The sequence below is a fragment of the Cottoperca gobio genome, chromosome 11 (genome assembly GCF_900634415.1).
Source record: "Cottoperca gobio chromosome 11, fCotGob3.1, whole genome shotgun sequence".
Classification (NCBI taxonomy): Eukaryota; Metazoa; Chordata; class Actinopteri; order Perciformes; family Bovichtidae; genus Cottoperca; species Cottoperca gobio.
Window position 1 is genome coordinate 18,174,218 of NC_041365.1, and position 16,826 is coordinate 18,191,043.

At 39.8% G+C, this 16,826-nt stretch overlaps 2 protein-coding genes across 3 annotated transcripts; one reads left to right on the forward strand and one right to left on the reverse strand.

Moving 5' to 3' along the window:
* The first annotated feature begins 127 nt into the window (after positions 1 to 127).
* Positions 128 to 3,005, forward strand: rps18 (ribosomal protein S18). The gene is made up of 6 exons (XM_029443540.1): positions 128 to 203; positions 1,245 to 1,343; positions 1,501 to 1,587; positions 1,982 to 2,083; positions 2,410 to 2,501; positions 2,884 to 3,005. The coding sequence occupies exons 1-6, from the start codon at positions 201 to 203 to the stop codon at positions 2,957 to 2,959; spliced, it is 459 nt and encodes a 152-aa protein (XP_029299400.1). The 5' UTR covers positions 128 to 200; the 3' UTR covers positions 2,960 to 3,005.
* Positions 3,006 to 3,454: 449 nt separating this feature from the next.
* LOC115015906 (E3 ubiquitin-protein ligase RING2-A-like) lies at positions 3,455 to 10,758 on the reverse strand. Of its 2 annotated transcripts, none has more exons than XM_029443531.1 (7): positions 10,450 to 10,758; positions 9,104 to 9,205; positions 8,495 to 8,655; positions 7,704 to 7,928; positions 6,696 to 7,016; positions 5,748 to 6,000; positions 3,455 to 4,763 (listed from the first exon to the last, which is right to left on the reverse strand). In XM_029443531.1, exons 2-7 carry the CDS (start codon positions 9,179 to 9,181, stop codon positions 4,602 to 4,604), a joined length of 1,200 nt encoding a protein of 399 aa, XP_029299391.1. In that variant the 5' UTR covers positions 9,182 to 9,205; positions 10,450 to 10,758; the 3' UTR covers positions 3,455 to 4,601. The 2 variants fall into 2 exon arrangements, with proteins under 2 accessions (XP_029299391.1, XP_029299392.1); XM_029443532.1 differs by having other exon boundaries at positions 7,713 to 7,928; positions 10,450 to 10,756.
* Positions 10,759 to 16,826: the final 6,068 nt, after the last annotated feature.

The following is a 16,826-nucleotide window of genomic DNA, read 5'->3' on the forward strand; positions in this document are numbered from 1 at the left end:
AATGAGTTAATATTCATTTCGCGTGACTGCGTTAACAAAACTTATATTTATTTGTGAAATTGATTGTTTATTTGTCTTATCTACGGTGTTTAACTTTATTTGGACTGAATAAAAGTGATGGACTGACTTCCGTTTACCGGCAGTGTCAAACTCTCGCGAGAACCTTGCAGCTTCCTCTTCGCACGGAACCTACTTCCAAGATGGTGAGTACATTTTCTGTCAATCTGGTATCGTTTTGAAATCTATAATCATCAAGCTTTAATCACACTCATTTATTACAAGTATACCTGTAATAAATATTACACAGTATGTGCGAGCAGAGTGGTGTTGAATTTTTGGGATATTGGTCGCAGAAATTGACGTATTAACGCGGTTTACTGTCAACGATGAGCTGAGGTGTATGGACTGACTGCAGCCAACTAGCCCTTAGTATTTTCTGTCCGAGGCTAATACTTAATGCTAATAATTAATATGTTCTGTTTATCCCCAGTTTGAAGCAGAGCTGTAACAGTACCTTTTACCTTACTGGTGTTGTTAAAGTGGAAGAAACATTCATAATTCAAAGCGGCTAGCTGTAAAAAGCTAATTAGCCTCATACTATCCTGTGGCTAGCATGTTTGGAGACAAAGTGCATGTTACACCGGTGAATATGCACAGGCAGCCGGATCAGTTGCTTTGGTTTGCGTTTTAGAGAAGTCCATTGATCTGAGTGATTTTGAAGGTTTTGTAGATGCCCAAAAGTTGTTGGTTAGAACAGTACAGCTCTAATGTTAATAGCTGCTAACTGGAGCCAAGAATGTTTGCTGCAGCTGCACACATACTATAGTTTCAGTAAAGTTTTTGGCCCACATCAACATCTGATCAGACCCAAAACCCCTTTTGTACGATGCAGGCTAAAAAGATAAATAACATTAGCTTTTTATGGTATTGTTATGTAAACGTTTATTTTGGCTCTGCACTGGTTTTACAGATGTGGTACTAGGTGTTTCTTGTTCATGAAATTAATGTGTTCAGTCCAAGAGCTGGCGTGTGAAGGTAAACATGCGAAGTAGTGATTGAAAGAAACGTTGTCTTACGGTCACCCAGAGCACAGTTACTAATACCAACACTTATTCAAACCAAAAGATACTTATAAGTGTTGTCACTGCCATCAGTATTGAGCAAGCATGTAACTAATCTAATGGTCATTAATAGCCGATAGTGAGATTTATGCACCCCTGATAATGTTTATGTTCTATTTCTAGTCTCTGGTCATTCCTGAGAAGTTCCAGCACATTCTTCGTGTTCTTAACACGAACATCGATGGCAGGCGGAAGATTGCCTTCGCCATCACTGCCATCAAGGTGAGGTGTTTTCATGCTCAAGCTTCTTTTCTTATATTTACATTATAAGACTGAAACCAATTGGTAATTCTTGAATTGCAGTGTTAAATAATTAATGTATTTTCACATCTCATTTGTGAATTTGCTGGTTCCTGATGTCTTTCCTATGTTGTCTCAGGGTGTTGGCAGACGTTATGCTCATGTCGTCCTGAGGAAGGCCGACATCGACCTCAACAAAAGGGCTGGGGAGTTGACTGATGATGAGGTGAGGAGAGCATGGGGTCTGAAGAGGATTCCTACAATAAAACGACAAACTATTAAGTTTAACGGCTCCAGACTAAATGCTTTTGTCTGCGTTTTAATTTGCTAGATTATTGCAACACATCCAGATGGATAATTTACCATACTACATGACTTTTATTTTGACTATGCATAGTGCCAAATGTTTCTTGATTCTGTGGTGTTGGTGCACATTTTGGGAAACTTGTGAAATGTTAGCCGATGTTTCCAAACATTCTCTTTGGTATTAATAATTACTAATAATTACTATCAACACAGATGTATGTATGCATATGCTTTAATGTCATGTGTGTTTACTGTTAAACGTCTATGGAAACGATTTGTTGTGATCTCAATGTTGGCACTTTTCTTTTTTCCAGGTTGAGCGTGTTGTGACCATCATGCAGAACCCTCGCCAGTACAAAATCCCAGACTGGTTCCTCAACAGGCAGAAGGACGTCAAGGATGGCAAATACAGCCAGGTATGTGACCACCAGTAAAGCATTGAGTCTCTGTCAAATTTTTAGTTTCAAGTTCTATGAGCAGATGTAACATCCTTTACATGTCTGTATCACAAATGTATGACTGAACAGGTTGTTTTTGTCAGTGTGCTGAGCAGATAACTTCTCTTTTTACTTTGACGTCAGGGAAACGCCTTAAAGACTACATTTGGATAATTTGTTAAGTTGGGTGATGCGTCAAATTAACATCCAGATTTGAAAGACGCTGGCGCAATGTGTTTCCAGGGCATACTTCTTGAGACTACTTTGTTGTATGAAATGAAAAACCTCTGACTGTCTTGTTTCAGGTCCTCGCTAACGGTCTGGACAATAAATTGAGAGAAGATCTGGAGAGGCTGAAGAAGATCAGGGCTCACCGTGGTCTCAGGCACTTCTGGGGGTAAGAGATCTGACTCTGTCTCCAGTTTGGACATAATTGTCCTCTTTACCAGAGATTGCACTGTTAAATCATATCTATGGATGACACTACATTTTATGAAAATATATTTTTAAATGATGAATGTTCTCCCTGAGCTGAAGTGTTTGTATCTGTATTGTGAAGCTGCTCAGTCTTAATGTCCAGGAAATTAGCGTCACATTTGTTGAGTGTTACTTTAGAAAGCTGAAGTTGCTTTTCTTATTTCAGGAGTTGGATATCAATTCCTTCAGTTGTCATTAGTAAAAGTGGCACATGACATACTATTAGCGATGTCTTGCTGAATTCTGGCTTGTTTTACAGAATACATTTTCTTATTTTAACTATCTTCTCTTTTACCTTCCAGTCTGCGTGTGCGTGGTCAGCACACCAAGACCACCGGCCGTCGTGGTCGCACCGTTGGTGTGTCCAAGAAGAAGTAAACTCCCCTGCTTCCCCCTTGTTTCAATAAAAGCCACAGTTGACAAATCTGTCTGTTCCACTTGATGTTAAAGATACTGGTGCAACGGAGCATCCTTATCATGTTCCATTTAAAACTAATCACATTTTGCACCAAATGTGAATTTATTCAAATTCTTATGCCGCATCGCTGAAGTATAATTATACAATAGAAGGAAATACTACATTACAATACAAATATTCATTAAAAACTGAGGTAAGCTAGGAAAACTTAAATGGCTGCAGGAAATCTAAAGTGCATTATGACAAATAAAAAGTCAGGTTAAATCCGACAGGAATACCCTGTGGAGTTCATGCAAACTTTACCAAACACTTAGTATGTTGAAATAAACGGGTACGGTTAATTTTACAGCTTTAAGGTGGAAATGAGAATTGTTTATCCTAGAAAATATAGCAGACATTAAGTCACCTGCACATGAAAGGAATAAAACCAACAAGGGGATCTGCATAACAAGGTCTCACGATTGTTTTTTTTTTTATATACCCGACATCTCTTTACCAACTAATATTGCTCCTAAAATGTGTCATCCTGTCCTACCCCAGTGCATTCTGGGATAGGCTCCAGCCCTTGACAGGTTAAGAAAATAATTCCTTTTTAAAGCTTTGGCTTAATTAATTTCTGACTGATGCAACAGAGTAGACCAGGGCTTCAGTCATGTTCTTTGAAACTTAAGACTGAACTATTTTTCCTTTTTATTGTTTTTACAACCAAATACTGACAGTTGTAATTTCTCTGATCTTACTGGAGAGAAAGACCTTAAGTCTTGAACGATCAGGAACAAACTTTTGCACCGAATAACTAGTCGGATCGTAATTCTCAAACGTTATCAATATATTAATGGACTATCTGCCTGAAGAAATACAAAATTTGAATTAAAATACATTTTACCATTTTGAACAAGTCAATAAATGTAGAAGTTAAAATTTAGACTTTCCAGCTCAAAGTCAAGAATAAGTATAATTGTGACTTAACTTGTAAACAGCTAATGTGCTTATCATTTCTTATGTTTCTCTGACTGAACCAGGCTGCCACAGGTATTACCTTTGCCAGTTGCAGTATTTCGTTTACAGCAAAGTATTTGAAAAACAATCCAATTTTTGTAATTAGTTAACTAAAATTTTCATTTTGGCACCAGCACTAAAAAACATTTCAGATACCCAGCAGAGCTTTGTCTTTTTAAATGTAAGCAGTTAAGTATTTGTAAGCAATAAGATATTCAAACTGACGGAAAACAAAAGGAAAAAGTCCCGCTCGTCATCTTCAGGTCCATCAGCTACAGTGAGTTTATATCCCAAATATCTCTGACTAACAAATTAGCAGTAAACTGTCAGAACATTATCTTCAAATGAAGCTGGGTTATTTACCAGAGCAGCTTCTGGTAAAGTACACAAAAGCAAAAAAAAAATGTATTTGCTGTTATTTAGAAGTTTGTTTTTCTTCTTGATGAATCCTTCAAAAAAATCAGGCCTCAGGTCAGATTTCACCTTTGCAAATGAAATCAAGACCGTCTTAATGCCAGTACATGTTTAAAAAGATACGCTAATAAAAAGCGGTGAAATTGCAGTGACTTCAGAAGTAGATGTGTGGTTGGAGAGAAGAGCAGCTCACTGAACTCCCTCCCTCTGTGGAGGGGGAGACTTCTGTTGCGGCTGCTGTGGTTGTTGTTGTTGTTGTTCCTTGGTGGGGGCGTAGTAAAGCTCCAGAGGCTTCCTCACCTTCCAGTATTTCTCGTTGACCAACTCCAGAGTCAGAGAGCCGTTCAGCGTCTGAGAGGAAAAAAGGGAGGGAGAGTTAAATAATGAAAGAGTGAAACAGAAGTGATTGAAAAACTGCGTTAAATTCCACAGAACACAGCTTATATTAAATATTAGAAACTTTATTTAGTAGCAAGTAGAGAAACATTGCATCATTTCTGGAGCGCCACAACACATTCCATAGCTGCAGCTAATGATTATTTTCATTATGGATTAATCTGCCCATTATTTTCTACATTAATCAATTAATGGTTTTGCATAGAATTTTAGAAAACAGTGAAAAATGTCCGAGGTGAGGTGTTTAAATGTTTTGTAAGTCCAAAACCCAAAGATATAAAACAAAGAAAAGCAGGAGAACACACTAAAGAGCTTTAGAGGTAAACATTAGAGTGGAGTAGAAGAAAGGTAATGCGATCATTAAAAACAAAAGGATTCATCGTTTATGGACTTAAGGCTGGGTACATTAAAAGATGTTCAATTCTATACTTCTGCACTTCAGAAATATTTTATATCTACTGTATTTCTATTTTTGAAAATTGTTATTTGTTCCGTTAAGAGCTTTATGTATTTATTTTTGAGATTCTTTTTTTTTTGTAGTTTGCACATAAATAAATACTAGAGCTGAAACTATTAGTCTATAAATAGAACAATTGATTGACAACTACTTTTTGTCATATCAAGCAAAAATGCAAAAAACACTCCCGACTTTCAGCTCAGCAATAGTGAAGTTTTGTGATCATTTTGTACATTAAATGATATGAAAATAATTGTTAGTTGCAGCACTGGAATTATTAAACACCAACCCAAGTTCAAAATCAACCTGATTTTCTACAAATATTAATATTTAATTGTCGGTTATTCCGATAAATTTGGGAAATACAGTTATTCTCATTCCTGCCTGAATTCAGACGCTTAAATGTAAGCATATATTCCCAAAATGTTTCGTTCCCAAAATTCCTGTTAAAACAGTGGCAGATTGTTGGTTATGTGACTCACAGAGAACTGCCCTCCTCTCGTCATGATGTAGATGGTGTACTGTTTCTCACTGATGGTGCTCAGACTCGAGCCCTCTCCACTTCCTGCTGTTCCTCCAGTTTCTCCTCCTGCTCCTATTTCCTCTCCTCTTCCTCCCTCCTCTCTTCCTCTGTCCCCTGTCTCTACTTTGGTCTGTCTGTCCTCCAGGGCGATACGCAGAGCGAGGTATTTAGACAGATGGTCCACAGTGGCGTTGGCTGTTGTCTTCACATATCTGCAAAGGAAGAGCGTTTGATAAGAAATTAGGGGAAATAAAGAACGGACCAAACCATTTTTTGGGCATTACTTTAGCTGGCAGTAGGGTTGGGGAGAAAAATTTAATCTCAGTAGATGTGAATTTGGAATTATGATGTTGATATACTTTATCGTGACATCGTAAATATTTGGAATATTTAACCGAAAAACTATTTAAGATAAAAGTAACATATTGGAAACGTCGTAAAAATGGCTGACAAATCAAGTATTTCTTCACATTGATGCAAAAACATCAGTCCAATAAGGTCTAAAAGGTTTCCATTTGTAGGAATAAATAGTAGAACAGTCTGTGATTGCTATCAAATGATTTTTTCACAAACCAATGACACATGAAACAATATACTATAGATGTTTTATTAACGACATCGATGACTAAATATTTTTGGTCAATGCCCTTTTTTCCCCATGACGTGACGGCACAGCCTTCATTTTTTCCCCCCCCATACCAGGACTACAGCGGCAGCACAGTCAGGAGGACATGGAGGGACCTCAGAAGTTAAAGTTAACAATGACAACAAAAGGACTTAAAAACACTCAAATTAAACAGTTTTCAATATTTTCAATATGAAAATATTGAAAATATTGACGTGTTTTCTTTGACAAAGACTAAAATGCAACTTTTATTGGCTGGTCCGACCTCTGGTCCGGTCTCACCTGGTCTGGTTGTAGTCCTCGGCTTGCACCAGCTCTGGGTGTGGTCTGAACACCAGCTCTATCTCTGAGGCTGGCCCCTCTTTGTGACACCTCGGTGGAGGGGTGGGGCTGCCACTGTCCGCCTCGGGCCCCGAGCCGTCATCTGATGCTCGCGGCCGCTTGCGGCTCGGCCCTGCTTCTGACGGGGTCTGACCGGGGGGGTGAGGAATGTGTGAGGGCGCCGAGTCATGAGACAGGTGTGAGCGGGCATCGCCGTTGTCTTCCCCCCCACTGAAGGTGGTGTTGTCACTCTCCTGAGTCGGCTTCTTCACCCGGTGGTTCCTGCAGGGCGGAGGTAAATCCTGGTTAATCTGTTTGAAGACATCTCTTTGCTGATGTCACCGTGTTGCCAGATCTCACATATTAACTCGGTGCGATGCAATGATATTATTACTGATCGCAATAATGCAAGAAGAATAAAGGAAGGCAAAACAATACTGTTTAGTTTCTAATCAGATTCAATCATTACTTCACCTGGTAGTAGGGTTGGGTGAAAAATGAAATTGCGGTAGATGTGTATTTGGTATTATGATGTTGATATACTTTATCGTATTATTGGAAATATTTGGAATATTTAACTGAGAAACTATTTAAGATAAAAGTAACATAACCCTAACCCTGACAAATCAAGTATTTCTTCACATTGATGCAAAAACCATCAATAAGGTCTAAAAGGTTTCCATTTGTGGGAGTAAACATCATCACATATAATATATACAATAATCACATCAACCAACTCTACTTTAAAAGCAAAGCAATAACATCTGTGTGACTTTAATGCGAGAGGTATTCGGTCATTTTTCGAAATATTTTGAGATTTGACAATGAGACGTCAGAAAAAAATATTTCTTTCACATTTCTTAGCATTTTTAAGACATTTTAACACCGATTAAGGCTTTATTATTAGATTATTGAATTCAACCCTGTTATAATATGAATCTGCCCCTCCCCACCCCTCCCCTCCCCCACCTCTCGGACCTGTAGCGGGCCTGCTGTCGGAGTCCCTCCTCGATGCTGGAGCTCAGCGCCTCTTTGTTGTGCAGTCTGTTGAGTCGCTCCAGGACGCGGCGCTGGTGGGCCTCATACTCGTCCCGACTCGGGTAGATCTTCGAGATCAGCGCATCGAAGTTTGAGTCTCGGCGCAGCGAACGCCTGGAGACCAGCTTCTTCCTGCAGGTCGGACACTCTTTGTTCCTGGGGAGGGGCGAGATATGGTGCCGTGATAATTCTGAGCTCATATCTGGTTCCGGTTTTTTTTCCTCACTTTTTGTTGTCTCTTAAAGATCGCCTTCAGACAGACACATTTTAAAGGATGGAAAAATACTCTGCTCTGATTAACATTTTGATATTTGAATGGTTTCTGTAGCTTCAGCAGCATTTACACTATTTAAAGTAACAAATGTCCAGAAATCCATCTATTAAAACTAGCAGGCAGACACTCTGATGGTGTATGTATGTTCACCACACAGAGGCTGCCATGTGTAAAAACCAAGCCTAGCACAACCTCCAACTCAATACAAATTTAGTTTCCGTAAGATCCTAATTATATTATTCTATTGCTGTAACATAAATGACCTGGCTGGGATCCTTCCTATTATGATTCATGTTGATCTTGTACAGGACTTATCATACAAAGACAATGTTGTGTGTGTGTGTGTGTGTGTGTGTGTGTGTGTGGTGTCACATTAACAGATTAGTCAGTTGACAGTTGATTAACCAACAGAACAAATAACGACGTGTTGCTGCTGTATTGAGCTCACCCCGATCGCAGTGCGGTGACGATGCAGTCGGAGCAGAAGCGGTGCAGACACTCTTTGGTCGTCATGGTGTTTTTCAGCATGTCCAGACAGATGGGACACATCAGCTCACTGTGCAGAGAGCGAGGAGACACAGCCACCTCTGTCCCATCCATGATCGCCTCCTACACACACACACACACACAACACACATAAATCATACTGGAAGGACATTTACAGCCGCCAAACTCAATGATATATCTGCCGATGTACTGAAAAAAGAAATGTGTCGTCTTCTGCACCCTCGGCATGGAATCTTTCAGCCACACTTGAAACTCAATGATTTGATCTTGTTGAAATCTTTTAAATCAAAAATGTAAGAGTTAGAGGTTTTTTTAATTCACCTAGTCATGAAATTGACTTTATTCCCTACAATTGATTTTTGGTTCCTTTTATTGTTTGTCTCCCTTTGTGTGCTTCCTCTTTGTAAGTATGTTCTGCTGCCGGTCTTGGCCAGGTCTCCCTTGAAAAAGAGGTTCATAATCTCAACGGGATTCTCCTGGTTAAATCATTTTTTTTTGACAGAATGAGCAATATGCACATGCACACACACATGCAGACGCAGTCACACACCTGAGGGCTCCTGTGAAGTTCATACAGACTCAGCTCCCAGGTCTTACTGGGAGTCTGGATGTTTATCGGCGCTGCCATGACGACTGGTTCCCACAATCCTCACTGGACAGAGAGAGAGAGAGAGAGAGAACGATAAAACACACACACACTACATATATATATGAAACTGTGGGTGCCTTCAGTCCCTAACAACATAACACACATGGAGATTTTCCAAAATGTGTTCAGACTCAGAACAACAGTGAATGTAATCTCCTAACAAGTAGTATGTGTGTGTGTATCAAAGCCTGATATATCTTCTCCCTCCATGGAGCTCCAATGTTGTCTAAAAACTATTAAACACACATCAGTGAGCCTCACTGTTGCACTGGGTGACATGTTCCTTCATTACCATGAACACACACACACACACACACACACACACACACACACACACACACACACACACACACACACACTACTGTCTACACTGTCCTGCTGACAAACACTCAGTACAGCACCAAATGCAGATTAATACGACGCTGAAAATAGTCCCCAACAAATGGACTATTTCCTCTTGTTTTGTTAGATAAAAACTACAGTGACCAGCTGTTTTAGGAAATAATTGAGACTTTAAAAAGAGTTTAAGTCTTCAGTAGGAACCAATGGACATTAGAGTTTAGAGCCACAGACAGGAAGTCAGAAAGTAGGCTATTCGTATTCAGATTAATAATACAAAATATGATTCAGCTAATAAACTAGCTGCAACATCTGTGACGCTTATACATTAACACATCTCTCATTAGAATTCAGTGATATAATAAAATTCTGAAACGTGCCTAATAAGTACTTTTACTTGTAATGCAGTATTTTTACATTACGGGATTGCTACTTTTACTTTAGGGAAATAGTATATATAGTATAGTATAGTAAATAGTAATAGTAATAATGAGTAGCTCTGGCTGTGTAACATTAAAAATGAGGGGAAAAGACACTTTAATATTAACTGAAATGTTAACACATACAACTGCAATAAGATATGTTTAATTACCGATCGTGAATTCATGAATGAAGTACTACATACTGCAAAGGTCACATTTAGAATAAGAACACATAAGTATGACAGACACACGCTCAGACCATCAGGTGTATTGATGATATAAGAGGAAACAAAAACACACCGAACAGCAAACTTGGTAAAAGGGACAAAACAGTCATTCTTCATCACGATGTTAATCATAAAAAATAAGTTTGCAAAGTTGTATTTGTGAACAGGATTTACAAATAAATAGCAATAGTTTCATATTCCACGATGGAGGCTTTAAACTAGAGAGTATAAAAAGCAGGAAATCAATCTAGAAACTCACCTGACGTTAAACTGACGGGACAGCTGACCCGAGGAGACCCCCCTCCCCCCTGCACTAACACACACACACACAGCCTTCCAAAAACAACTTATTAAATCATTCTAATCAAACAGTTTAGTGACTATTTCTCAGTAAATGTCCGCAGAGTGCTTTTTAGCTATGGCTGTGTGTCACTCGAAGAGAAAATAAGACAAAGAAGATGAAGAGCGCAGCATTTTTTGAGCCCCTGCAGGAATCAGCTAGCTAACGTTAGCTGTGGCCATCTTTCTCCTTCGTCTCCCCGGAACCACTCGCTTTCTCCCCGGCTGTTTGCCCCTTTCTCACCGGTAGTGACCCCCAGCGGTCAGTCATTGCATTACAACAGAAAACCCATGCAGATGGATGGATGGATGGACAGACAGACAGATAGGCTTTTCCACTTTGTAAAGTGCTGTCTAAGGGTTATTCTTCAACTGTCGTCATTTTTGTGTCCCTGGCAGAAATAAGAAAAACAAAAACAAATTTCCTATTTTTTATTTTTGTGACACTCACTTAACACCCCCATGCGACACACCCCTCCACTCAAGCCCACCCAGGGGACCAGCACCTCGGGTCTAACAAGCGCACAGCACACCTCCAGCAGCCAAGCACCCAAACCCTGCCCTCCACTCGAACACGTGCACCCACTATTAACACCAAAAGGAACATATCAAAATTAAATCATAGATCAGTCATTATTTGTATTACATAAAAAGCCTTTTATGTGTTGTTCTTGCTGTATATCACTTTTGGATATTCAAACCTGAATTTAATATTGACCTAATATTAATTGTATGTGCAAATGACACATAAATGGCCATTTTAATTAAAAGTGTCATATGTTGTAAGATATATTAGTATTTCATGTCTTTTTTTAAATAAAAAGAACACCCTGTCCCTTGGGGTCCTTGTCATTTCCATCACACCATGCAAAATGTGAATTTGGGGAGTTTTTTAAAAAGTTTTTAAACTTGGTGATCATGCTTTCAAGATATGGCTCTGATAAATTAAGACAATTACAAGAATGGTGTGATGAATGTGGTTTCCCGGCAGGAGGGTCGTTAAGTACGGCACAGATACGGAAACTAGGCATGATTTCCAATGCTATTCTATATTATTTTAATTCTGCTATTTTTATAATGGTACTCATTTACATCAACACTGTGATTATTGTACTGTAAATGCTCTAATCTTGTACTAATTTTTATGTTTTTGCTGTGAAGCACTTTGGGCTGCAATTCTTGTATGAAAGGTGCTATACAAATAAAAGCTTATTATTATTATCTGTTACGACTCAGACACAGGGAAGGAAGACTCAATTGCACGACTCCAGAAACAAACGCAAGTGTAGAATAAACAAAACTTTACTTCCATAAATCAAAATAACTGTCACGGTTATGTCCAGGTATGGTACAGGAGAGGACCCAATTGCAGCAAAACAGACGATGTTATAACAAAAAGCGAGGCTTTAATAAACAAAGCTGAATCAGGAAATACAAAGTAACAAATAAACTGAAGAAACACAAAACTAACCAGAGGTCGAACCAGAGGTCGAAGCAGGGTAAACACAGGGTAGACACGAGGAAGCACGGCAGGAAGCACGGCAGGTAACAGACAAGTAACAGGCAGGTAACAAGCACATAATATGAAAGACGATTGGTCTTGTTTATGTTACGACCCGGCTCGGCGAGGGAAAGGGGAGTAACATACACCAGATGTTTATGGTAAAATAAGATATATTTATTGATATAATATGGACGATTGGCAAACAATTGCTTTTAAATAGAAAAATGGAACACAGGGAGGGCTCTTAGCATAAGAGCATAAGGCGTCAAGGCCAAACTAACAAAATTAAATCCCAACCTAAACAACTCTAAAACAAAACTTGGGGTGAAAACTGGATTCGTACAAACAAAGCATAAATAGCACCGGAGCACCTAGCGTGCTTAACAAAGCTCTACAAACAGCTTGTTCCACAGGCTGACGATCAAACTGTCCCAACTAAACAAAACGGACAATTTGCATGGAACACGAAATGGCATGTACAATATATTACGTTCAATAACCTATATCCAAGCGCGACAATCACAGACCCAAACAGAAATACATATGGCTGTCAACACCAGCAGCCCCGACTGTAGAGCTGGCTAGGCATTTGTAGCTTCTGGTCTCTCCAGCGTCCCTTGGATTGGTGAACCGGAACAGGTACATGCCAATCACAACTCGGTCGTCATCAAGGTGGGAGGAGAGGCATCGTTGCAGCCAATCAAGGGCCGGGGATCACACATCCTAATCTGCATACCTAATAGGGAAACAAGGTGCAGACATCCACATAATAACCCCCACAGATACCTAAGGCAGACGGCATTGGCCGTGGCCGTAACACTCCCCCCCTTAAAACCTAACCTATAGATTCCTGTAACGAAACCCATCACTTCAAATGTTATTTTCTAACCTGGACAAAGCATTCGCCAACACTTTTTCTGAGCCCTTTTTATGGCGAATTTCTAAATTGTAGTCCTGCACAATCAGCGCCCACCGCATGAGTCGTTGATTGTGGTTGTGCATGCGAGACAAAAAAACGAGAGGGTTATGATAGATATACACCTCAAAATGCTGGAGGGCCAACAACAAAACAATTATTACAACCAATATCTGAAAGGTGGCTAGAGCGTTGCACAAGCCAAAAGCTAGGACTGTGTATCATAAAACGTAAGTGGCAAACGCAGATTTTTCGGCAGCGTGTTTAGTTACCTTAGTTAGTTACCTGCCAATCACCTTTCAGTAGATCCAATCTGCTGACATTTTTAACGGGGCCCAAGTTATCCATACAGTCCTCCATCCGCTGCAACGGATAGGAGTCCTGAACCGTAATTACATTTACTTTTCACACAATGGTGTCATTTCTAATGAATGGACACCTATTTTTTCTTGTGTAATGGTCGGTGTCATAACAAGTGAATCTGTCGTTAGTAAAGGAATGATATTAGGAATGTTGATTGGTTTTCTTTCAGCAAGAGAATCAGCAGCAACAACTGCAGCAGCATTAGGAACAGCATGAACTGCAGAAACAGCAGCAAAAGCTGCAGTAACAACAGCAACAACAGCAGCAGCAACAACTACAGTAACAGCAGCAGAAACAATTGAAGCAACAGCAGCAGCAGCAAAAGTAGTAGCAAAAGCAGCAACAGCAACAACAGCAGCAGAAACAAATGTGGCAACAACAGCAGCAGCAACAGTGGCATAAGCAACAGCAGCAGCAACATCAGCAGCAACAGATGCAGCAGCAGCAATAGCAGCAACATCTGCAGCAACAACAGCAGCAGAAACAACTGCATCAGCAGCGACAGCAACAGCAGCAGCAGCAGCAACAGGAGCAACAGCAGCAGCAACTACAACAACAACAGCAGCAAAAACAACAGAAGCAGCAGCAACAGCAGCAGTAACTACAGTAGCAGCAGTAACAAAACGCAAGAGAAGCAGCAGCAGCAACGGTTCTAGAATGTTGGATTCATGTTAATGTGTATTTAAAGACATTTCAATTTATGGGGGAAAAAATGGTCTAATCAACCAAACATTTTGCGACCCCCCTGCAGTACCTCCACGTACCCCCCAAGGGGTGGCGGACCCCCTGTTGAAGACCTCTGCTCTAAAGGTTAGCCGAATGCAGGTATGGGTTTGAGATAAATTAGTTAGGCTTACCAGCAAGATACTACCAGGCACTACAGGTTTTTAAAAAACTTAGCTACATAAGCCTTAAAACCTGGCAAGAAGAAGGGCTGGAGGTCATAAGTTTTTGTGACTCCTAACTGACCAGACCATGGATGTTAGTGTGCCAACTGCAAATCCTTTTGCTAGTAGCCTACATAGTGGGGACAATAACTTGATAATAGATTGGGCTACACAATCTACCAATAGGCCAGAGGGAAGTCAGTGTAAATAGCATGTTAAATAGTTCTTATTCAATGCTTCTGATGCATAATAAATGTTTTATGACGCCATATATAGGATTTATAATAAGATACCAGGACATTTAAAGTTTATATATATGTAATTATATATATATATATACATATATATGTAAATATATATGTTTCAGCTCTTCATTGAAGCTATATGATGTTTTTATGAGACTCCCCAAAATGTTTTTTGACATACAGTATTTGGTGTTTTTGAAAACTTGAATCTCCGCTAGAATTTCAAATAAAGTGAAACAGAATGAGGCAAAAAATTAAGGTATCATCAATTTATTAATTTAGATGTGAGCATATTATTTCATAGCGCAGCTTTTTACAACAAATATTCCCAAGGTAAATAATAATTATTACAGTTAACAATAGAATACATTATAAACACAATTTCATATAATCACAAAGTTTCCTTCAATATAAAGAACTGTGACATATTTTGCATACACACACACACACACACACACACACACACACACACACACACACACACAGAAGTACAACAGCTTGACCTGAACTTAATCGAGATATTGTTTTCTGTTGTTCACTTATTGTACAATCTAACACATGCACACAATAAATAACATAAATAGAATAATTTATGGCAATTTAAAAGATTAAATATCAGTCACGTTTGCCACTGTTACTGATTACAGAAAGTAATTCAAATTTTGATCACTGTACCCAGATTTAGAGTAGTTGACCCTTCCTCTCCTTTCTTTGACCTGCCTTCTCTGACATTTTAAAAACAATTATTGATTCATAATTTAGACATACACATGATAAATTGGATGAGTAAAATAAAACATTTAGATAATAACTATATCTTTGTATTTAACAGGTAAACTATGAGTCCATCAATCCTGTCATGCGGATGTAGCTGTATTATGTCGTTTTTTATAGAAGCACGGCAGCTATGACAGCCACTGTGACAGAAATAAGATTGATTTTGTTGTTGATTGCAGCTGCAGTTGCTGAGGGGGCTCCCGCTACAGCTCCTACTCCAACTCCTGCTCCAGCTCCTGCTCCAGCTCCAGATACTATTGTTGAAGATGTTGCCACGTTGCCAGAGGGAGCACTTGACGCTGTTGCTACTGATACTAATGCTGATACTGATCCTGCTGCTGATGCTGCTACTGCTGCTCCTAATGCTGCCGCCTGTCCTGTTGTTTGTGATGGTACCTCTACTGCTGATAATGCTGCCATTGCTGTTGCTTTTGCTATCTCCGCCACCATTTGTGCACCTGTAATTGATGCTTCCTCTGCTAGTGTTAACCCTGTGTTGTTTAATAAAAATGTTTGTAATTCTGCTGCTGCTTCTTCTGATACTGTGGCCACTGTTTTGACAGCTTGTGCAACTTTTGAAAGTATTCCTGGCAGTGCATTTGAAGATGCTACCATTGTTGCTGCATTTGCTCCAATTTGTGATGCGTCTGCTAATTTTAAAGCTAATATAGCTATTTGTGCTGCTCGTAGTCGTGCTGATTCTGGTGATGCTGCTGCTGCTGCTTGTATTGCTGCTAGTGCTGCTCTGTTTGCTGCTTCAGCTGCTTTTCTTGCTTTATCTGCTGCCATCTCCACTGTTATTGACCCTTTTTCAAGTTCTATGGCAGCACTTGCTGCTATTCTTGAAGCGTTTATTGCAAGTTCGGCTGCTACTCTTGCTTCTGGTCCAGCAGCTGCTGCTGCTGTTGAGGCTGCTGAGGCTGCTGCTATTGCAGCCGTTATCGGCCCTAATGCAAGATTAGAACGATTAGCTGCTCCTGGTGCTGTCGCTGCTGTTGTTGCTGCTACTATAATGGGTACTGTTACCACTGGTGTTGCTCCATTACCATTTGGTGCTGGTGTATTGGTCAATGTTGCATTTATAGTAGTTGGTCTTGGGGTTACATTTGTGACTGTCCCTTGAGATGCCTTTGGCAGTAATGCTTCTGCTGCATTTGTTGCTGCTGTTGCACTTCTTGCTGTCGCTAGTGCTGTTGACGCCATTATTTCTATGTTGTTTGCTGCTGAAGATTCTGCTACTATTTCTGCTGTAAATGCTGTTGCTTCTGATATATGTGCCACAGCTTGTGCTATAACAATAGCTGAACGTGTTTGCTCCGACAATTTTGCTGCTTCTTCTGCAGAGACTGTTAATAATGCTTCCAATGCTCCTTGTGCTGCGTCTGCCACTGTTTTAGCAGCTTCTGCAACTGCTGTAATTGTTTCTGGTGTTGCTTTTTTAACTGCATCTGTTGCTGCATTTGCTGCTTTTCTTGCTGCTACTGCTGCTGTCATTGTTGCATCTGCTATGTCTGATGACCCTGTTAATTGTGCTTCTATTGCAACTAGTTCTGCTGCGTCTGCTGCATTTCTGGCGGCTTGTGCTGCCAATGTTGCTGGTGCGTT

What these genes read in the sequence shown, in the direction of transcription:
- LOC115015906 (XM_029443531.1), bottom strand. Translation starts at nt 9,181, where the DNA reads ATGGCAGCGCCGATAAACATCCAGACTCCCAGTAAGACCTGGGAGCTG. An exon ending in GAGGACTACAACCAGACCAG is followed by an intron (nt 6,001 to 6,695) that starts GTGAGACCGGAC and finishes CTTCCTTTGCAG; the next exon opens with ATATGTGAAGACAACAGCCA. An exon ending in CGAGAGGAGGGCAGTTCTCT is followed by an intron (nt 4,764 to 5,747) that starts GTGAGTCACATA and finishes TTTTCCTCTCAG; the next exon opens with ACGCTGAACGGCTCTCTGAC.
- rps18 (XM_029443540.1), top strand. An exon ending in TCGCCATCACTGCCATCAAG is followed by an intron (nt 1,344 to 1,500) that starts GTGAGGTGTTTT and finishes ATGTTGTCTCAG; the next exon opens with GGTGTTGGCAGACGTTATGC. An exon ending in GGGAGTTGACTGATGATGAG is followed by an intron (nt 1,588 to 1,981) that starts GTGAGGAGAGCA and finishes TCTTTTTTCCAG; the next exon opens with GTTGAGCGTGTTGTGACCAT.